The sequence below is a fragment of the Chaetura pelagica genome, unplaced genomic scaffold (assembly GCF_000747805.2).
Source record: "Chaetura pelagica isolate M959 unplaced genomic scaffold, ChaPel_1.0 scaffold11, whole genome shotgun sequence".
NCBI lineage: Eukaryota > Metazoa > Chordata > Aves > Apodiformes > Apodidae > Chaetura > Chaetura pelagica.
In genome coordinates this window covers 618,573-641,823 of record NW_009952694.1, presented here as the reverse complement: position 1 = coordinate 641,823, position 23,251 = coordinate 618,573, and the positions used below count along the sequence as shown (strand labels likewise).

The following is a 23,251-nucleotide window of genomic DNA, read 5'->3' as shown; positions in this document are numbered from 1 at the left end:
ACTCTTTCCTCCCTTTCTTTCTTCCTGCTATGGAGTAAAATCTGGAAAGTTATATTGAATCCTGGCCTCTTTAAGTCAGTTCTGGTGAGGCTGAGAATAGCATGTTTCTTACTGGCCACTGTTTTCCATTACTTAAAGATAAGCAACTTGGTAGTTCCCATTTTATCTACTCTCCGGCCCTAACAAACTTTATTACACTATCCATTTGAGTAACAGAAATGTACTGCTTGTCTCAGTGAAAGTAAATTTTTAAGAAAATTGATAAATAATAAGAAGGTAATGATAAAAACTGATTTGGTAATATAAATAACTTCTCATAGCAAAATCCTTTTTCTGACCTTTTTGTTTAATTTTGATAATGATTTCATGGGGATCTTCCTGTGTTATATTACCAGATGCTGCAATGAGTGACACTAACTTGGAAACAAGAACTAATGCAGCGGATGTAACAGCAAGTCAGCATGTGCTGGTGTGCGCACTTCAGGAGCTCGGCAGTCTAATTCATGGCTTAGGAACTACAGCTGCACCACTACTGCAAGACTCCAGTATAGGTAAAAGTCTGAATTATTTTGCGAACCAGAGTAGAAAATATACTCTTTTGTTCACTGTGATCTCTGATTTCTTATGGCTAGACTGCCAGTTCTTTCAAATCTTGGGATCCTTTGTCTGGCATTGACTATAGCAAAGTTTCTCACCTGGGCCTCCTTAGTTCTTCTATCCTTTTCTGTTTCCTTCCACTAAAGGAATAAAAAATAAAATTAAAAGGAAGTGGGGAAGCTGGCTGTCTTAAATGCTGAAGGAAATCTTCAGGCATTGCTTGAAGTGTTCTGTATCTTCTCTGGCCTGTAGTAGTATGTTAATTAAAAAAATATCATCAGTATCAAATTTGACTCTGTTAAGGTTTTTTTGAAGTCCAACACTTCGTAATGTTTATGGTAAATCAGTTTGATTTAGCTGGATGTCTTTATCCATCTTTATTGTTTTCATTTAACTGCAGTGAGAATTATTTTTTTTTTTCTGTATGAGTTCAAGTGGACATCTGTTTCCACTGCATGGATTTTTGCTTCCTTGAGAATACTTGCAGGTATTTTCTGTGCATGTTGGTGAATAGCTGCATACTATGTTAGGTTAGTCCATATTGTTTTTCGTACAGAATAACTTTTTTTGAAGTATTGAAGTATTTAAATTTTATAAGAAATATTTCACAATAAAAATCAATAGTATTTTTTAAAGAGGAGTACAGAAGCTCTATAGTGGCATGTTCACCAGTCCTCTGTATACATTTTTGCATGTTTTACAATCTGCTTGTCTATTTCTTAATTGTGTTTATGCATTTTCTTTTCCAGGAGTTCTGGAAGCAGTAATTTCTGTCGTTCTTCATCCCAGCATTCCAGTTAGACTAACAGCAGCCTGGTGTTTACGCTGTATTGCAGTAGCATTGCCCTCCTGTGTGTCCCTACTGTTGGATCGTTGCATTGAACGTCTTAATACATTGAAATCTTCCCCAGAAGCAGTAACTGGCTACAGTTTTGCTATTGCTGCTTTGCTGGGTGCAGTAAAACATTGTCCTTTAGGAATTCCACATGGAAAAGGAAAGGTATGGTCTGAATAATTTACTTATAGGCAGTTTTTCAATGTTTATGCAGTAGTATTTGCAAGTATTGTTTATGATATGATCACATAAGCCAATAAACTGATATTTTCTTTCCCCAAGAAGGGGATTTTGAAGCATATCATAACTCAGATAAGAAAGTTTTTTTTTCTCACATATATCAGGATTGACAGTTTCTCAGGAAATGTCACTGGCTGCTGCTTTTTTCTAACAGAATTTTTGGGGGGGAGATGTTTGTTTGTTACTTTGGGACAGAGGTCAGTTCTGTAAAGCTATAAGGACTTAAATTGAACAGTCTACAGAAAGGTTTACTTGGAGAAAACATTTCTTGAGTAGAGTTACATTTTTCAGAATTTCAATCTGAAGTGTTTACTGCAAGATCAAACCTTCTGCAATTCTCGCCCAGTTTGACATTGGCTTAAATGAGAAAGCTGACATTTCAGCAGTGCTAATTGTATGAAAAGGCTTGTCTGGTATATGTACAGCTGAAATGTATCAGACTTTGCCAAAGGAAAAGATCTTGCCTTTATATGTATATTAAAAAATAAAAAATTAGAAGTATACATGCAGATCTATTGGATGCTGTGATGTTAGAAATAAGTTTCCTGGAAGTAAACTCGTTTAACCAGATTAAGCCAAATTAATATTTCCCAGGCTCATTAATGACTGTGCTCTGAAGTTTTAGGGATGTGCAGATGGAGAATTACAGACCAGGAGAATAAGCTGTTTCTGTCTCAATGAGAATTTTATCCATGGAGTTACTCAAAGTTGCAAAACCATGGTGCAATACAAGTATTAGCAGTACATCATAGTAATTCTCTGCGTAACGTGGAAACTTACATTCTCAGTTCTGAAAATACTGTTTCAGAGCCAATAGACATTATAGATGTGGCACAGTGTGATGCAAGGATTGTGAGGTTTTTTTCTGGTTATTACACCACTCTTAAGATGAAAGGAATGCTTTAGTACATGAGGAAAAAATGTTCCTTGCAGTGATTCCAGCCCACCCTTTCAGTATTTTTCCAAGCCACTCCTTAACAGACATTGCTAGCTACAGTTCTCAATATTAGAAGTCCCAATTGAGGATGAAATTATTTTTAAATGTAACAAAAAAACCCACCCGTTTTTCTCAGTCTTTAAAAACTTGTTCTTGTGCTTGCTGAAAGAGCACAGGGAGAGAACAAAATTAGTATCCTTTTCGCAGTTATATAGATTAGAACTGCCATTCAAATACTATACACGTAAGCCAAACTAAAGTTTCTGTGTAACAGAGAAACATAATTCTTAGCAAAGATTTCAGCATAGGATGAAATAGGGCCAGGAAGAGGTATAGAAGGGCACAAAGGTGTGGGAGAAACACTGTATTCTGTACTAAGCTGGCAGCGGGGAGAACAGAAGAGCTGACAAAAGACCTTTTCCATTATCTCCTAGGAACACTGCCAGATTCCAGACTAGCTCTTCTTCTGAGGAGCTGAAAGAGACCAGTGTTTAGCAGAGCAGTTTTGAAAAGGAAATATCAAATGTAGACAGTGGTGACCTGGACAGAAGCTGTTTTGTATTGCATTTTCATTTGAGAGAGTGGTTAGAGTTGCAGTTGGAAACCTATTCAAGAGAACAAAATAATTAGTGGGTTTGTATATATTTGGCATTCCATACTAGTGCTTACGCTTCAGTTCAAAAAAATCCTTCAAAAATAAGACATTTCTGCTAGTATACAGGGAGAAAGACTGTCAGAAATAATTAAATTAAATCCTTTGTTGGATGCTTCTTTATCAGGTAATTTAAGTATACAGTTTAACAAAGATGCATTTCAATTTTAGAATAAAATATTTTAAATCTATCAAGAATCTGTCAAAATAAATATCTTCATTTTCAACCATCTGATGGTGTTATGGAGTTAGTTAAACTAATATTTTCAGACTGTTAATATTTAATGAGGTTTTGGAAGAGTACAAATTTCAAACTTTCATGAAGCACATGTTCATATGCAAACATTAATGAAGTTTTATTATGTTCCAAAGAAATTAAAAAAGGATGCTGTCGATATTGTCCAAATAAATCACAGTGTGCAAAAATTATAGGAGGAATTTTTCTGTCCTGATGCTTTTAATGACACTATTGATAATGACACTTCTTACTTGTAATACTAATTCACATGCAGTTTCTTTTGGCAACAAGACATAAAGCAAGATATAAGAAATGCTTTTTTGGGGTATATATGAAATATAATTGAAGTAAACCACTTGCAGAATATTTTTTTAAGTTGTAGGCAGACTGTGGTAATTGTCCAAGACACACAGTGTGTTCCTCCATGTAAAATCCGGATCGCATGAGCTCTGGTAACAAGCTCAGATTGTTACCTTACTTTTAGCACAAAGTTGTAGGCACATGCTGTTATTATGAAGAAGCTAAGATATGATTAATTCTAACTGTACCATACCATTCTAACTTGTTTGCTCCATCATAGCATTTGTTAAAACTATCAGAGAGAATGATAGACCTTATTCTAAAACAGGGACAGAATTATCTTTATCCCTTCCGCCACTTTATCAGCTCTAATTTGTAGGTGTCATGCTATCCTTTTTCTACACAGTAGAAAACAAAGTAGTAAACAGAGCAGCAAAGTGACTTCCTTAGTACCCCACAGGAACTGTTGAAGCTGTCCCAAGCTAGTATTAGAGTTGGTCATAGCAGCTGGAGCCTGAGTTTCCTGCTACAGTGTGAGAAGATGGGATTCTATTTGGAGACACTGAAATAGGATTAAGTATCACAGCAAATAGTACTGAAAAAACATTTCTTATTTGCTAAGATGCTGAATCTCCTTTTTTCTCTTTAACTTTGAAGGTAATCATGACATTAGCAGAGGATTTGTTGTTCTCTGCTTCTCAGAACAGTCGCGTTTCACTGCAGCGAACACAGGCTGGATGGCTGTTGGTAGCAGCCCTCATGACATTAGGTAGTAACTTTCTACAATTTTTCTTAAGCTAAAAGAATTCTGTGGGCTTTCTCTGACTTCAGTTCTTTTGATGTTCCATTTATTTTAGCACTGCCAAATAACTCTCAGAAACCGATACAAATCTGAATCTTTAGAAAACTTTCTAAAATGAAAATGTAATTCCATCCAAATTTGCTATTAGTTCATTGAGAGTCTAAATAACAGGTACTGGGTGGGACTGCTGTTAATTAAATGTAGGTTATTCATTTCAAAATCAATCTATCAAAATGTCTTTGTGGTCATGAAGAATTACACTGATAGCTTTTTAAGATCTATCCCAGAATAAAATGAGCTTATCATTTGTATTTCACTCTTGTCCAGCATTTGAAATCTTACGGAACTTATTGATATTGTTAGTGGTAAAATTATTGACTGTGATCACTGAATTACTCATGAATTACTGTTTTGTTCATGTTTTTAAGACACCTTTCATGTTTTCAGCTATTACTTCTGCCCAACAGCTCCCAGTTTTTTCTTAAATTAGGGAAAACGCACCTCGTACATTGACCTATAACAAATGTTTGCTTTTCTGAATATCATTATTACTTATCACATCTCTTTTTTGGTGGTGATCCACAGGTTCTTTACTTAGTAAAACACAGATTATAGTTGGCCTGATTACGTACTTGTAAATGTCTCAGTGGGTATGTAGTTCTATATGAGAACGGAGTATCAAGACAGTAAACATTTGAGAAATTGTAAATGAGACAGCTGGGAAAGTAGCATAAAGTTATCTTAACAGCTGTAATGATTTCATGAACACAGATAAAAGAAAAAAAGAGAAAAAAATATTGTATTAATCCTTACATTGGCATGACAACTGGTGATGCTTCCAGGTCCTGCAGTTGTCCAACACCATCTGCCACGAATGCTGTTATTGTGGAAGTGCATCTTTCCATCATCTCCTAAAGACCTAGAAACAGAAAAGACACGAGGAGATTCATTTACCTGGCAAGTAACACTGGAAGGTCGTGCTGGTGCTCTCTGTGGTAAGTGGGTTTTACTGTGTCTTTCTCTGCATATTTATAGTTTGGCTGGTTTTCGTTTTTCCTTCTGAAAGAACAACAGTACTTCATGACATTAAAGATCATCAGGTTCCAACCTCCCTGCTATGAGCAGGGACACCTCCCATCAGACCAGGCTGCACAAAGCATCATCCAACCTGACCTTAAACATCTTCAGTGAAGGGGCTTCCACAACCTCTCTAGGTAACCTATTCCAGGACCTTACTACCTTTATGATGAAGAATTTCTTACTGATGTCTAACCTACTCTATCCTCTTTCAGTTTAAAACCACTACCCCTCATCCTACCGCTGCCCTCTCTGCTGAAAAGCCCTTCCCCAGCTTTTCTGTAGGCCTCTTCAGCTACTGGAAGGCTGCTATAAGGTCTCCCTGGAGCCTTTTGTTCTCCAGGCTGAACAGCCCTAACTCCCTCAGCCTATCTTCCCAACAGAGGTGCTCCAGCCCTTTGATCATTTTCGTGGCCCTTCTCTGGACCCTCTCCAACAGCTCTGTGTCTTTCCTGTGCTGAGGGCTCCAGAGCTGTACATAGTACTCCAGCTGTGGCTTCACTAGAGCAGAATAGAGGGGCAGAATCACCTCCCTAGCCCTTCTGGCCACACTTTTTTGATGCAACCCAGGATGAGGTTGGCCCTCTGGGCTGTGAGTGCACACTGGTGGCTCATGTCATGCTTCTCATCTTCTACCATCCCCCAAGTCCTTTTCCTCAGGACTGTTCTCTAGCCATTCTCCCCCCTGCCTGTATTTATGCCTGGGGTTGCGCTGACCCAGGTGCAGGACCTTGCAATTGGCCCTGTTGAACTTAATGAGGTTGGCACTGGCCCACCTCTCCAGCCTGTCAGGGTCCCTCTGGATGATATCCCTTCCCTCTTGGGTATCAGCCACAGCACATAGCTTGGTATCATCAGCAAACTTGCTGCGGATACACTCAATCCCGCTATCCGTCTTTATCTCTTTAAGTATTTTATTTTTCTAAAAAGCAAACAGGCAAAAAACCCAAGAGTTTTTCCTCCTGTTCTTCTAATCAGTTGGCTTCCAAATAGTAAACGATATCGGGAAGGTTGCTTTTCTTCTCTTGCTTAACATATGTTAATTAATAAGGACCCAAACAAGGATATGTTCTATTGTTTATACAGTCTGTTGTCTTTGGTAAATAGCAGTTCTGTTTCCTAATACCTGACTTACTGTAAGCAAAATAGTATTGATGAGTCAGCCAAACGCATTTGTGACAGTGCGAAGACTGGTAAAAAAAAGCAATAAGGAAGTTGCAATTCTCAGCCAGTGATGAGTGCTGTATATTTAACTGCTGTCTAGGAGGTTGCAATTTTTATTATGAAATATGTGAATTTGGGTTTCCAAGAGGTGACTCCAGTGATCTTCAAGTATTTAATGTGTTTCAGTCATGTATTCTAGAGTACTAGTACGTAGATACTAGTGACCACCTCTCCCTCTCACTATTAAAATTTATTGGAAACTGTGGCATTCAATACCAATTTCATTTTAGAAGTAAACTAAGCAATGAACATTTCAATATTTTATTTTCCTTTTGGAAATAGATATTTAATACTCTGTAATCTCTAGGTGCTCTTTGAACTACTACCTCATTTTTTATTCTCTGTAAATAATGAAAAATACTTCCATACATATGAAGTACAGTAATTAAGTGCAATTTAATTAGAAAACTAGCAAATAATCAGTAAGCCATCTGATCAACATCATTGTCCTATTTTATTTTTTTTGTTTAATCCAATTCCTTTTCCAGCTATCAAAAGTTTTGTTTCCCACTGTGCTGGTCTTCTTACGGATGAAGTTGTTCAGAGACTTCTTCCTCCTCTCCCAAGTGCTGTTAATTTATTGACACAGTAAGTGTGTGTATCAAGCTATTAAATAAGATTCTGGTTTTGTAAAGCTACAGAGTAATCTTGCATTTGATTTGTTGCACTTTCTAACCACTTTCCTTTCAAAGTACAAAAATTACGATATAGAATTCACCTGTATAGCTGAAGATTTTAGCTGGCATTATGTGTCTTGAAGATTCCAGTTTGATGTAAAAATCTAGGGAGGAAATTATTGCATGCTTTTGTTAAGTTAGTGTTTTTATTCTACTTTTTTAATAAAACATGCATATTTGTGTTTAAGCAGGATTGTTTTTTATAAAATCAAAAACAATATTCCAGAGCATGCTTGGACAAAAGTTTTAGAGATGGGCAGTTTTTAAATTTAGAGTCAGAGCTAAGGTGGAAATGGTTTTATTATTTTTAATTTTTCACCTTCAGAATATGTAGTGATTTAATGTATTTGATCCCTAAACTCACATTTACAGAGATATAACCACAAAAAATTTAATTGTAATAAATATAAATACCATCAGAGGCAATAAAAAGCCGTATTTATTTTTCTAGTATGAAATAGAAGTAGTGGCTGGGAATGGAGTACAGAGACCTGTCACAACATGTGAAATAAATTGTTTTCCTTCTACTATTGGTAACATAAATCACAACTGTACTTAAATGATGTATAGATTTTAAAAGTATTCAGTTGAGTGTTACAAAGAAAATTGGGAGTGTTGCATGATGTTAACATGTTTAACATCTCTGATGTGCTTTTTCTATTTTAAGGCTTTCTTCAATAAGTAAATCATATGGAAATTCTTTGAAAACATCATCAACAGTTTACAGACAGAAACTTTATGAATTATTATCAGTATTGCCACCAAAGACCTATGAAGGTAAGTATTTCCTTACAAAGAGATACCTGTTAAAAATACCATGGGCTCATTTTTAAGTTTTTGTTCAACATATATGTATTCAGGTAGCAAGGATAACTTCCATCTTTTTTGATAAACAAATTGAATTTCCTCTTTTTACATTTGATGAAATTGTAGTGAAGTCGCTGTGGTTTTGAAGAGCTAGTGTTCATGATCTTTTTTTTCCCTTTTTCTTTTCCAAATACACACTTTTGTTCTATATTTAGTTGAAACTTGAAGGCAGACAACCATGCAATTTTAATCTGCTTAAGAACTGCCTTTGTTTGCTGCCTGTTTTACATTCCATTGAATCCTAAATCCAAAAGGTATCATTTTAGGATGATCCAATAGAATATAGTCCATTAAAATACTTTTATTTAGTAGCTCCTAGTAGATTTATGAATTAGTTATATTCATCTGATTCTGTGCAGGTTGTGGATAAAATATTTGTCTTTAAAGAAAAAAATTTAAAAATCTGGAGAGAAGCTCACTTTTCTGTAGCAGAACAAAGATAGCAGTATCTAAAATCTAATCCACTAATTAAGTAACTGCACTGTAGTGTGTGACAGGTCTAACTAAAACATAGAATATCTTGAATTGCTATGTGAATATAGTTTGCCACAGAGTACTGTATGGACTGCAACAAGGAACCAGAGTGTTTCACAGTTGTAAAGAGCAGTACAGGGCGTCAAGACACAGATAATAAGGGCCAGCCAGGCGCTGCGTTGGCTGTGTCCTCCATATCGTGCAGGGAATCCTCACTCAAATAATCTGCTCCATCTAGTGGTAACTGCTGAGTGAGTCTTCATCAGGACAAGTTCCTGACTGCTGCCTTAAAGTCGTTGTTTCATCAGATGTCTGTATGTAACACTTGAATCATAGTGTATAATATTCACTTGTGACTTGGACACCTCCCTTACAGCAAATTATTTCTTTGATTCTTTTATTACAGGGACAGTGTTTTGTAGAATACGAATATTTGAGTGTGGGTGATTTTGATGATTTCTTTGTTTAGGATCTTTGTGTGTGGTGTAACTTTATTAAACTTTAGACTGTATTTTACAGTATGACCTGTAAGATCTTGCAAGAGAGCATCCTAATTGAGGATGCTACAATCTAGAACTAATAAATTAAGGAAAAGCTTAAAAGGTTTGTTATAAATTAAATTTTTCCTCCTTCTGAAAGCTTTGTAAATAGCCTTAAAATCAAAATAGTAGTTTGGCAGATGTAGTATCAGACTTGTTTATCTGTTTGTAATAGGGCCGTATGAGACTGGGGAAAGAATGGAAATGCATATACTGCTTATTTTCAAAGTCTGTTTTATATTTTAATATGTCTGTATGCATCATGCAGAAATGCAAAAAAGTGTTTAAGGTAAAGCGTGAAACAAATACCTTTCTTTCCATGTTATTTCTGGTATGACACGTCATGCAGAAAATATATGTCTTTGCAAATACTAGAATTTTTTAAAATAGTTTATTTAGGAAAACCATATGAATACAGAACCCAGAGTCCTTTTTTCTGAGTCTAATTTTAGTCATTATCACTAGGCAGAATACCAGGTGTACTCTTGTGTTGCACAGCCTGGCACATTTTGCATGGCTCAGTGACCAACTGAACGAGAAGCTTTCACCGGTCTGTGGTTTTGTTTATCTTATTTTCATTGTCTTTGATCTAGGTAGTTAGCCAGAGGCTAGAAATGTGCAAGTTGTTTCTTTTTGAGAAAATCAGTAATGGGAGCATATACTAGGGGTTGTAACTCAAGCTTTTAGGAGTTGCAAATAATGTCCAAAGCAGATGAGGAACAAAACAAAATACCCAGCAAAATAAACAGTTGAAAACAGATTCTTTATTCATAGCTCTAAGCCTCTTTCTCAACTCAAACCTCAAAAACTCAAAACTCAGAACTCTGAGACCTGAGATACTAGGACTTGTTAGGCTCTACTTCATCCTTTCCTGCTCACTTTCTGCCTCTCTGATGTCTCTTTTGCTGCTTTCAGTCCTCAATAAGAATCAGTATGTGCTCAAACAGCAGAAATTTGATGGCTTGCTGTGAGTGTGCATGTGTAGTGGACGATTTTTTGCATTATTTCAGCAATGGCAGATATGAGAAGAATATATTAGGCTAACATGAACATCAATGAAAAACATTAAACAGGTTCTAGTTGTTTTTTTCTGTCATGTGGATGGTTAAGACTTTGCACTTTTAGCTGATAAAAAGTGTGACCTGCGTAAGCTGAGAAAAGCAGGTTCTGTTTCTAAGATCATTATTTATATTCTTGGTCATTTTCACATGTCATTAGTTTTGAATGTTGATGTGCTCATTCTTAAGGCTAAAACATTTCTTTCCCATGAGTTAATATAAAAATTGTAATTATTACAATGTCTAATTTGATAATTTCACACCAATCATTTCAGCAGTTTGAATTCTGGTTGTTAGATTTGTTGATATTTTCTGTGGTCTGAAATTAATGTGTTTTGTCAGACAACTCATTAGAGTCCTTTTCTTTCTTCAGCTTTTTGTGCTTGTTATGTTCTACTGTCTAAACCATAAAATGTAATACAGGCATTCACTTCTCTTTCTTAATAGGATGAGATGAATAGCTAGAATGCTGGTACAGCATTCTGGCTCAAAATTTGGAACTGCTTTACATTGGGGTAATATTATTTGACACGAAGAGAATGGCCAAGTGTCTGGGAGTAAAATGAATGTGAAGTTGATTAAAAATTGCTTAGTATCTCAATTACATTTTATTAGAAAAGCAGTTTTCAAAAAAAAAAGAGATTTTTCAGGTTTTTTTACATTGTGATCTATAGTAAACAATGAAAGAGCAGTTTCTAGTTGGTTTTAGTTTCTTTTTTTTAAGGGCTCAATTTCTGTCCCTTTCACACACTGTGCATCTTGGTATATATTTCTTAGTGCTAACCTTTTACATTTAGATTGGGGTTAAGCACTTGGGAAAAAATTACATATTTGCTAATTAGTCAGTAAGGCAGGCAAAGCAACAGATGCCTGCAGAGGAGGGAGGCTGGTGGGGATAGGAATTTGGGGGGTGGGGAGGGAGGAAATCAGCTTTCTCAGAACAGATTTCAAATAATCTAACAACAAAACTGAATGCAAAGAATTGGATATGTGGAGTTAAGGCCCCCTTAATGCTGGTATTTCCCAATTAATGAGGACTTGGTTTTGCAGTCTTAATGCTCTGGTGGTAAATTCTTATGTAATATTTGCGTAAAGAGTGTGTGCATCCTTTGAGATCAGTTCTGCACTGTTTCCCAGCACATCTTACTTATCAGACAAGCCAGACCTTTCTCATCATGTGTGTTTCAGCACTGGAGTTGTTCTCCCACTGCAGGGACTATTTTAATAACCTAAAATAGTCTGACTCAGAATGCCTAATGTTGTTGTTTATGTATAATGCACAGTCATGTCTGAAATATTATGTACAAAAATATGTGAAAGTTTTAACTACCAATGTAAATTATCATAATATAACCTACAATAAATTCTTCATGTTTTGCTTTTTGAGTGCAAAGTCCTCAAACAGGGGAGTACATTCTGCAGCTTTTGGTTATGTGTCAAACTTATGGCCATTTTAAATTACAACTGCTTGCCAAGTCCAAGTATTCCTGCACATTTATGTAAAGCATTCCACAGCATTAATTTTCAGGAAATAGAAGAAAATCTGTCTGTGCTTGTAACTGCCTTCCCTCTAATTGTAACTTAGCTTCCTGGATTAGCAGTTGTATGGCATCGTGTCTTCTGTAAAGGAAAAGGTCTTTGTTTTTCAGCTTCCAGGTTGTTGATGTGCTTAGTTTGCATATTTTAGGTAGTGCTCTGTTGTTTCCCCTGTAGAAAGAATGTTCTCCAGTTAATTATTTGAAGAGTTAAGAAAAAATGGTAGGTGGATGTTGTGATTTCAGTATCATTATCTCATTCCCAAACTTGCTTGTGGCAAGTAATTAACCAAAAAGTTTGAATATTTTTTCCTTTAATTTAAAGGAAGCTTCTCTGCTGTTCTAAAAGAGTTAGTGGCTGACCTGACTGTCCCAGATAGCCAGATCGACGCCTCTACGTTCTTGCTTCCACCCCTTTGTCATGAGAATGATCTCCTTTTACTTGGTCCCTTACTGCAGGAGACTGACCACCGATTTATCGAAGAGCAGGTACTTTTTGATCTAGCTTCATGGTAGTATTTAATTTTCATACAGTTCTAGTTGTTTGGATCAGTACCAGTTTTGACTTCATCAGAAGTATGGCTGTGTCTTTTTTCCTCCTTACAGCTCCTTTTAGGTAACAGCACAGCTGGTGGCAGCCTGGAGTATGACCCCCACTCAATTTATGAGAAAGCTGCAAAAGGTGATTCAGTACCTAAACCACTACCTCCTGTATTGTCTGTTATCAGTGCAGCAACTCGTCTTTTTGGAGTTATGTTTTCCCATGTAGCAGAATCTCACAGGTAAAGTAGTAACTGTAACTGTCGGGGAGTTCGGGACATGCTAGAAGATGGTCACAGTGTTTGAGATTGAACATAGAAGAGAACAATTCTGGGAAAACAGTGAATTGTATAAGTGGATTCTGTAAACCATCTGAATAATGTGAAATGGACTAAAAATTATTATACTTTCTGTGTAATGTTACTCACAATGAAAAGGCACACCCAGTAAGAGGTCACTGTCCTTGTAACACATTATTTTTACCCAGATAAATGTTTTGTTTCAATAGCCAGATCAAAACAGGATTTATTTTAAGATATATTATGCAGTTAGTATAGTGCTTAATACATAGTTACTAAATACCTTAAAACCAAAGAGACGCCAAAGCTGTAGGAGTCTCTATTAAAATTTAAGCCTTGTCCTTAGACAAGTAGATGGAAAGAAACAAGAGTGTGTGTCTTAACACAGTTCTGTCAAGACATAAGAATGCTTGAAAGGGATCACAAACTTCTCTTGGTTGTGTGTGTGTGTATCTTCCTACTGCACACATGGCATTTTGTTTTGTTTCATATATACAGTGATTGCTGAGGCATGAAATTCCTCAAGATTTGTGCATGCTGTTAGTTATTCTGCAAGCCGCTCACAGTTTTCTTGAATGCAGCATTAGAGGAAATAGATTATTTTAAAATTGAACAATTTTATACTTTCAAAGCCAACTGTTGTTAGACCTCAGTCCATGATCATTGTAGGTCTTGATGATTTGGTAATTTCCAGCAAGGGGTGAGTGCTCAGCATTTGAGTTCTGAGTCTCAGTATCTTCACTGCTTAGAATGCTTGGGATTACTGTGTTCTGTCTTCACTGGCTTTTTTGTGTGTGTGGTTTTTTTCTGTTTGTCTGGGCTTTTTGCCTCTACTGTCACCAGGTTGCTGGTTGGTTTTTTTCACCTGTTTCTCAAGACCTGAAGTAATTGCTGCAGATAACTGCATTTTCCTTTTCTTCTCCCTTGCCCTCCTCCTTTCTCAGTTACAAGCCAAAATACATCATCTATGTAACATTAGTTAGATACAAGTTACTATCTGTGAATACATATATTATAAGGAAACAAATATCAAAATTTTATGTTCATTGAGTAATTACCTATTCTGATATGGAAGACAAGGATTCCAGTTGAAGGAAAATGCTTAAGAGTTAGGATAGTAGGTTTGTTCCACCTCTGTTTCTATAATCATAGAATCATAAGAGTTGGAAGGGATCTCTGAAGTTCAAGTCCAACCCCACTGCTACAGCAGGAAGACCTAGGGCAGATCACACAGGAACGTGTCCAGACAGGTCTTGAAAGTCTCCAGAGAAGGAGACTCCACAACCTCTCTGGGCAGCCTGTTCCAGTGCTCTGTCACCCTCACAATAAAGAAGTTTTTCCTCATGTTGAGGTGGAACTTCCTGTTATGTAGATTGGTGCCATTTCCCCTTGTTCTATGACAGGGCACCACTGAAAAGAGACTGGCCCATTCTTGACATCCACCCTTCAGATATTTGTAGACATCAGTAAGATCCCCTCTCAGTCTTCTAGTCTTCTCAAGACTAAATAGCCCCAGGTCTCTCAGCCTTTCCTCATAAGACAGGTGCTCCAGTCCCTTAGTCATCCTCATAGCCTACCACTGGACTCTCAAGTAAATCCCTGTCCCTCTTGAACTGGGGAGCCCAGAACTGGACACAATACTCCAGATGTGATCTCACTAGGGCAGAGTAGAGGGGGAGGAGAACCTCCCTTAATAATATATGTGCTTTGTTATGTGTTTTAAAATAAAATAAAAAAGCTTTGTTTCCTTAATTTTTAATTCTGTGGTTTCTTTTCCGTTTTTGTTTAAGGCTCCAGGTGTTAGAACAGTTGTTGAATTCCATAAAGCAAACAAAAGGATCACGGCAACAAATAGTGCAGCTAAATGTTGTGTCAGCCCTTTCTACTTCCTTAAAGGTAAATCTCCTTTGCTTCTCGCCTTTGTTTCTCTCCTTCATTTGTCTCTCCCTCTGTGTTGCTAAAACAGTGCAGTTTTCATTCTTCCATTCTTAGGCTTTCTTGAAACTAAGCAAAAGGCCTTCCATTGTACAACATTTTTATTTGGGGCATATTTAATATGCAATGCAGATAACTGCTGTAGCTTTTGCTCATATGTTGTTTTTTTTGGTCTAGAATTTTTCTTTGTGTCATCCTGGTCATTATTCACTGTTGTTCATCTTGATATTATTTCCTGAATTTATGCTAGTGTGCTGATTTTCTGTGTTCTATTACAATCTATCCAGTATTTCTTAAAATCAGAATATATATACTATAAAGTTGTGCTGTGATGTACACTTTTTGGGAGTTAGACTTCTAACTCTCAAAACAGCAAATAAAAATAGAGGAATTCCTTGGATAAAAAGGGAAGAAAATGAAATTCCTCCTGCATGTTGTGCAATTTTTTCATGACTGACGGAAAAGCATATTCTGATTACTATACCATTGTGTTGTTTAATATATTTGTTATCTATTTTTAGCACTTGGCTAACTGCAAGGGAAGTTTAGGTCCAGAAGAAGTTAGAAGGTCTGCCCTGACATTGGTAATGGGTGCCTTGGAAAGCAATAATCCACTCCTAAGGTGTGCTGCTGCAGAGTGTTTGGCCAGATTGGCACAGGTGGTTTCTGACAGTGCCTTCACTGCTGGATTAGCACAAGTCAGTTTTGACAAGTAAGTTCAAAAAAAGTGTGGTAAATTACTAATTGAGTTAATAAAAATGTTTGAGAAATCATAATAGGGGATATTATGGTAGTAATTTTTAAAAGCTGGTTTCCTTCACAGATTTGATTTCACTTCAGAAATTAACAGGACTCCTGAGTTCTCCATGTATTTCTTAGTTTTGCTGGTCTGTAAGAAGGTTGTCTAAGTGAGCATCTAGACTTTCAAAGAAATTAAGTTGGCTGCTGTTCTAGCAACATTATTTAAGTCTATCTAAAGTATTTTCAGTACTTCCTTCAAATAAGAGATGATAAATTAATTTTGGCAATATAACAGTGTATAATAAAATATTTTGCCAGTTGTATACTAGAAATTCCATTTGTAGATGTGTGTCTTAAGTAGTATCAGTCTTGGTGATTACACTAACAGCTTTCTTTCCTTACAATTAATAGGCTAAAATCTGCTAGAGATATGGTATCAAGAACAGGTCATTCTTTGGCTCTGGGATGTCTGTACAGGTACCTAGGAGGAATAGGCTCTAGTCAGCACCTGAATGCATGTGTTGGGATCCTTTATACTTTATCTCAGGACAGTACTTCTCCTGATGTACAGGTATTTGTCACTTATCTAAAAATGTAATGTTATAAATTAACTGATTTATATTTTGGAGTGCTTTTTCTTGTAAGAATAATATTTCACAACTTCTGCCTCACGGGTGATGGCTGGAGCAGCAAAGGCAATAAAAAACATAGATCCATAGATATTTTTTTTAATTAACAATGAGAAATTTAAGATGATTCTTTTGTTGCAGGACATACAGTTCCTTGTAAAATACTGAAAAAGGTTTATTAAGCATCAGGTTTTTAAAGTTTCTTTCTATAACCTCTTCATTTGTCCCTTTGGGACCTAAAAGGGCAACTTCTACTGCACTTAATCACTGAATTTCACTTGAACTATCAAATTTAAAATGTTTATTTAAAGTCTCTTCTACTGTAAAGACATTAACATGACTGCTTCTCTTATTTTACAGGCATGGGCACTACATTCGCTGTCACTGATAGTAGATCTAGCTGGGCCCTTATATCACGTCCATGTGGAACCTACCTTGTCTCTTGTCCTCATGTTATTGTTGACTGTGCCTCCTGCTTACGCTGAAGTTCACCAAAGCCTTGGTCGCTGTTTAAATGCACTTATTACCACACTGGGTCCTGAGTTGCAAGGTATGCAATAAACAATAATGTGAGCTCTGTTTCTTTTAGCAACAAAATTGCTAAACATTATTTGAATGTGTAACTCAAGTTTTATCAACAAGTAAGTGCATGCTAAGTTTTTTCCTGGTTGTAAGATGGTGTTTCATAGCCCAGGAGTTTATGCAGTCACGATGACAGGACTGCTAGTTTTCCAAAAATAGTGTCTCCTTTTGCCATCATTTTAAGAGTTAGGAGCCAGTTTTTGTTTTAGTTATGATGCAGATATTTAAAATTTACTTCTAAATCAAACTTGAGATACCTGGCACTGAAATTTCCACACAGCAATGTGACTGTTACTCACTGCCACCAGAGCATAACATAGATACAGAAAGTATCCTTCAAGAGGATGAGAGTTATGGTTGGCTTGGGAAAAAGATAAACTATTATGTTTTGAAAAAAAAGAGTGTATGTTTTAAAAACAAAACCAAACCCCTTTCTTCTGCCAAATACAGGCAGCAGTACAACAGTTTCAGCCTTAAGAACTTCCTGTCTCCTTGGATGTGCAGTGATGCAGGATAATCCCGATTGTCTTGTTCAGGCTGAAGCAATCTCTTGCCTTCAGCAGCTTCACATGTTTGCTCCTCGACATGTCAACTTGTCTAGCCTTGTAAGCTGCCTGTGTGTGAGTATACATTTACTATTCTAAATCCTTGTATTTTAAAGCATTTTGTTCTTAAAAAATGCAGGTGGTTATTTTACCAGATAAAGTGATCATTATTTAGGGATGAGTTGTTTCATATCCTCCTACAGGCAAGTATTCTCTATTTTTTTCATCTTTTTCCCCAGTTTCTGCTTCCCCTTTACAAAATGAGCACATTCTGTAGAAAGCTTGGCTTTCTGAACTGTTTGCAAGTGCATCCTCTTGCTGTTACTAAGGCCAGTTGTCTAGCAGGATATACCATTACAACTTTGTGCAGATTTTAACCAGGCATTTTATGTGGGCCAGTATTTTTACTCTGCTGCTTTTTATGCCTTCAGTGAAGGAATGACTTGTTGTTTGTTTTTTTTCCCCAAAGTATCTCTGTCCTTGAATAGCTGCTGTTCCAAAGCGCTTAGTTCTGTGGTGGAAGCAAAAATAATTTTCTGGTAGTTACTAGCCTCGGTGGGTTTTCAGGGGCTAGCTAGGGATTGGGAGGGGGCGGGGGACTTGTTTGTTTGTTTTAAATAAGATCATCTAGTCTCCCTGTACATCAGAGGTAAACAAAAAAACACAGGCAATAAAATATGGTGGGTTGTTTTTCATCTCTCTTGTCTATCTTAACACAGTTCTTATTCACATTTTCCTCTGGGTATCTCTTGTATATCCATAGTAACCATATATTGATTTTGTATAAAGTTTAGACTCCTTCAGTGTATTTTTATTCAGTGTGACTAGAAACATGATTGTGGGTACCAGAAAAAATTGAAGAAGCTCTTTCAGCCCCACATTGTGTTAGATATAGATAAACTAATTGCAGAAGAACTGCAACTCACCTGAAGTGTTCTTTCTTCTAATATACGCCAGCTATTATTTTCTGTTCTCTGGGTAAACCACAGTTTTTATTACATTGATAAAATCACAGCAAATCATGTAAGTCAGTCTCTTGCTCAGAGGATGTATTAGCATTTGGGAGCATATATAAGTCCATGTACAGTGTGATCTTTCCAGTAGCAGGTACCTACTAGTATAGAGGATATTGTGATAAAGTTGGCTTGTCAATACAATGCTGATGATTTTTATTGTTTTTACAAATTGTCTCTAAGTAATTCATACAGTACTTTACGAACTTGATAATAATAACTCAATTACTCATATAAGAAGCACGGTTCGTGGCTGGAATGTGTGTGTTTGTGCATCTGTACACATGTGTGTGTTCACCTCTACCCCAGAAACTGTTGTGAGCTTCAAAGGGGAGGAGTCCACCAAGCCTTATATGGGTGAACTTTTCTCATGATGAACTGCTACAAAACTATGGCTAAGGTTGTTGTTAGTGATTCAGTAAACATCAGTAGGTCTCTGCTTTGTAGATCTCTGAGAAGGTCCTTGTACAAACAGACTTTTGAATTTTTAAAATTCACCATCCATCCATGTAGCTTCTGCCCATTAAATAACCATCTTGCTAGGGAAGCAGAATGAGCTATTGGTCTGGACCTCAAGTCTGCTCTTGAATCTGTAGTTACCTTCAAGGTGACCCCTCAGCAAGTCATTCTTCATGAGTTTTAATTTCTGCAAGTGGAGAAGAAAGTGGAACTCTTCTGCAACACATTTTGAAGTTGTCAGGAGGAATATAAAAGCTGGGTGCTAGATACTGTGAATATTCACCACTGCACTCAATTTAAGGCAGAAAAACAGAAGAAATAAAGAATCTATGGTCAAATGAGTGATCTTTTTCCCCTTCTGTCCATAGAAATACAAATTCTCACTCATAAAATATTGAAAACAAATGTGCAAAGATAGGTTTTTTTTTTAAGTAATGTGAACCAATTCCCCTCTCCATCCTTTTTCCCCAAGGTTTCTGGAAAATTTCTTTCTTCAAATGTGCCTTTTAAAAATTCTGAAACAGAAATACTTCCTCCACCCCCCCTCCCCTTTTCCTCTTTCTTCTCTTTTCCTCTTTTTTCTCTCTATAAGTGTAGCATTAGGCATTCCAACAAAATGGCTGTGTGCAGCTGCAAGCTGCCTCCTCCACCTGTCTTCCCACCCTCTAGAGCATGATATGGTTCAGGTCCACAAACTATTTAGACCATTCCGTTTGTGACTATTCTAGTAGTAAAAAATTATGACTCTGGCAACGGAGACACTGGCTCATTTTTTGTTTGCTTGGTTTTGTTTGTTTTGGTTTTGTTTGGGGTTTTTTTATTGTGTACATCTGCCTGCCATTATCTAGCTTCCCTTCTTCAGCTTCCCAAATGATTCCTTATTTGTCAACTGGATCTTTTTTCACGGGGCTTTGCATCTAACAGTGTAATGCTTATCCTGTCATTTATGTTCTTGGCTCCAGCAGAATAGAAATCATATGCTTTTAATTATGTCTAACATTAGCTTTAAAGCTATGTGAGCACAGACTTCTAAAGATCTTATTTGTATAAGCTTATGAGGTAGTGAACACGAGTTTTCAGCTGCAAGACATTAAAGATATTTTGAAACACAATAAGTGTACAATGCAAATAACTTTGCTGTGCTGTTGTTTTGGTACTGTTTGAGTACTAAATTTAGGGGCAGTAGACTTGCAGTTTAAGTGTGTTGAATATATAGTGTAAATGAACTAAGCAAATTAGGGTTTGGTATGTTTGAGGTAAGATTCTGAATTTTAATACATGCTGAATTTACATGTAATGGTCTCCTTGTGTGGTTGATATCACTGTGATATCTGTATTTTGGTTTTGTCATGACTGGTTTGTCATTTGTTTTTGTGCAGGAAATCTTGTTGGATAATTCTGTGTTGGTAGGTCCCTGTGCCTTGTTAATCCTAAAATTTTGCAGTTTGCAGTGGTGTTTTTTATTTATTTCATCTTTTATCTTTCCTTTTAACCATTTTAATGCAATTTCTTTTAGCATGTCAAGTGACATTTGATTGTCATCCTAACCAGAACCTTCCTAACTTTCTGCAGATGGTAGACATATGTTTCATTTTTGTGCTTAGTGAGGCGTAATTTTGTTTTTAACATGTTAAGCACAGAAAGGGAATTGTTTGTTCATTTCAGTTTGTATGTGATGCTTGCATTTTGTGTCTGTTATTTAGTCCTGTCCCCTGCTTAGAATGTGGGAGAATGAGAGAAACTTAGAATGTGCATCTTGCGTTATTCAGTATCCTGAATCGGATCCTCTAGTTTTTCCCTATTAAAAATGAGCACGCAATTTATGCATGTCCAACTTGCAGTAGAACGTATAGCCTGCTTGCAGAATTGTTGCATTAAAAGCCTCACTTGTTTTTAAAGTTTCAGTTAAAGTATCTTGCAAACATACTTACCAAGTCAGGTTTATTTTCTTTTAAAATAATTATGCCGAGAGAAAACCTTTATGTGTATTAAATATGTAATTTTAAGTATTGTTGATTAATGTTCATCCATAGAAATTTGGAAGATGAAGTTTAGTTTTGTTAATGTAACAAAGTTGAAATTCTGTATCACTTATTTCTTTTTGTCCTTAAGTTGTTCTTTTGAACTGTATGTTAACTAATACTTATTAGTAATTTTGACAAAAATGTATTGACCTGTTGCTGACTAATCAGGAGCATGACCTTACTGCAAGGTGTCCCTGCAGCAGCCATTCAGCTTTGTCTATTTTAAGGGTGGTGACTGATAAGAGTACACAGTTCCTTAGTTGTAGAGAATAACCTTTTTGATGATAAACTAAAATTAATTTAAAGGAAGCTGCATAAATATTGGTGCAGCTATCTTGCCTGGCCACAAATTGCCTGGCCTGATTAATTTTATCTTTGGGATTCCATTCAGAACTGAAGTTGAGAGCAAGCAAGTAAAAATCAGAAAGCTCCACTCTGTCTTTTTGTTAGTGTTTTTCCTTGTTCCTGTAGCAATGAATTTGTTATCTTGTATTTTTCAGCATTAAAAAAAAAGCAAACATTGGCCTGATGGTGTTAAAATATGGTGGTGCTGTAGAATTTTTTGGTAGAAATTGCTCAGGGGAGCTGGCTTTTTTCAGTGTGATACCTTCACCAGTAGCTCTCATCCTTTCTCCCACCTTCTCTAAAACATCATTTAATGTAGTCTGAGTATATAATATTTTTGGTGACAAAATTTCAGCAGTCCTGTTTTTGCCCTTTCTCATAAAGTTCTTTTCATTCATGGAGTTCAGATTTATGAAAGCCTGATTGACTATCACACCCATGGTTACACTGGCATTTCTCTAGTTACATCTAAGGATTATATGGTAATTTTATCTTGCACTGAGTTTTCAAGCCCTTGTATATACCTTGTAGTCAAAGAGCAGAGTTGATTGATCACCGAGCCCGCAGATTCAGCTGTTGCTGAATTTAGTGGAGTTCTTTCTACTGGTGTCAGTGGGAGTTGGATCTGGCCCTAAACCAGTCTTATAAGTTACTTTTGGAGGGAAAATATTAAAAGTACTGAAATTGATTACAAGAGTTGCAAAACCTCTCGTTTGACCTTGGGTGGGGGAAAAAAAAAAGAGCTGAGCAAAAATAACATCAATTACATGCTTGCTGACTTAACAGATTTGTCATAACTGCAATTATTCAGAAAATACCTTAGCATTACTGAGGTATTGCTGTAAAGATTTATTAGCCATCTTACTGTTTTCTCTTGCATGTTTCAGATGAATCTCTGTAGCTCATATTTATTACTGAGACGGTCGGTAGTATCTTGCTTACGTCAGCTTGTGCAAAGAGAAGCTGCAGAGGTATCAGAATATGCTGTTGCATTAGTTAAAGAGAGCAGAGAAGATTTTACTCCAGGTAATGTATTGAAGTTTTGAGATCAAAGAGCTTGACACATTGATAGTGAATTTTAAACACACTCTACTATGGATATAAAAGCTGCCCCTTCCCTGGCAGTGTTCAAGACCAGGTTGGATGGGGCTCTGAACAGTCTGGTCTAGTGGGAGGTGACAGGGGGGTTGGAGCTGGACTATCTTTAAGGTCCCTTCAACCCAAACAGTTCTGATTTTATGATTCTTGAAATCTTTAACTCTCCAAAGGTTTTCTGCTTCAGTTCTCTATATAATATCAAATTATGGAAGCATTGAAACGGCTTCTTAGTGAAGGAGTTGCTCTTCATACACTGTGGTTAGTAGGGGTCACTAAATGAGAAAATGAAAGTCAAGTTACAGAGAAACTTAAGCCTACCTAGCCAGTAGCTGGTGTAGCAACTGCTTCATAGTCCTGCATTTTACATGCATATTAATAATTTTATTTTCCCACATAGATCTTAAATTAAAAATCTGTCATTGAGGAAGGGTTTACAAATCCTGTTGAATAAAGTTTCTTATGACCTCTACTGAGAACTAGTTAAGTAAAGATCAGCTGGCATCCCTAGAATTTTTAACTTCATAAAGGTTTAGATTTCTTGCTAAAAGGACAGAAAATGATCACTAGTTCATCCTCATCTGCCTTCCTGCGAGGGAGCAGTGGTTAATCATTTCACTTTAAATTTCAATTTAAGTTCATTTGGATGTTTTCAGAAAAATATCCTTACAAAATTTCATTACGTAAAAATGCTGATTTTTAAAATTGGCAATATTGGGCAAATAAGAATTGGTCATATGCATTTAACAAATTATTTCTGTGTGTCTGGTTTTGAGTTTTTGTTGAAGAATAATTTAATTTTCTTTCAAGTTTAAACATTGGTTTAGAATTACCTTCTGAATAAGTGTGAAGAATCAAATGGCCAAAGATACTTTAGCTCAGGAGCTCAGATGCTATGGTTATGGTAATGCTGTGAAGTGCAGAGGGGAGTCTGGGTGGTTTTTTTTCCCTAGGGATAATTTTCTTCCTGTTGTTAATATGTTTCTGTTGTG

General features: G+C 36.4%; 1 protein-coding gene across 2 annotated transcripts in view; it reads left to right on the top strand.

Annotated features, from left to right (window-relative positions):
• Positions 1-23,251, top strand: part of HEATR5A (HEAT repeat containing 5A) — a 51,449-nt gene that overhangs the window by 9,706 nt on the left and 18,492 nt on the right. Inside the window, exons 8-21 of one of the 2 annotated variants that reach the window (XM_009993848.1) lie at positions 396-551; positions 1,347-1,597; positions 4,457-4,568; positions 5,444-5,596; positions 7,391-7,490; positions 8,247-8,356; positions 12,378-12,541; positions 12,659-12,834; positions 14,682-14,787; positions 15,348-15,538; positions 15,979-16,138; positions 16,557-16,746; positions 17,229-17,398; positions 22,052-22,195. In XM_009993848.1, coding sequence (XP_009992150.1) covers positions 396-551; positions 1,347-1,597; positions 4,457-4,568; positions 5,444-5,596; positions 7,391-7,490; positions 8,247-8,356; positions 12,378-12,541; positions 12,659-12,834; positions 14,682-14,787; positions 15,348-15,538; positions 15,979-16,138; positions 16,557-16,746; positions 17,229-17,398; positions 22,052-22,195 — 2,183 coding nt within the window. Of the gene's footprint in view, positions 1-395; positions 552-1,346; positions 1,598-4,456; positions 4,569-5,443; positions 5,597-7,390; positions 7,491-8,246; positions 8,361-12,377; positions 12,542-12,658; positions 12,835-14,681; positions 14,788-15,347; positions 15,539-15,978; positions 16,139-16,556; positions 16,747-17,228; positions 17,399-22,051; positions 22,196-23,251 lie in introns of both variants that reach the window. The other variant, XM_009993849.1, reaches the window with a different exon arrangement.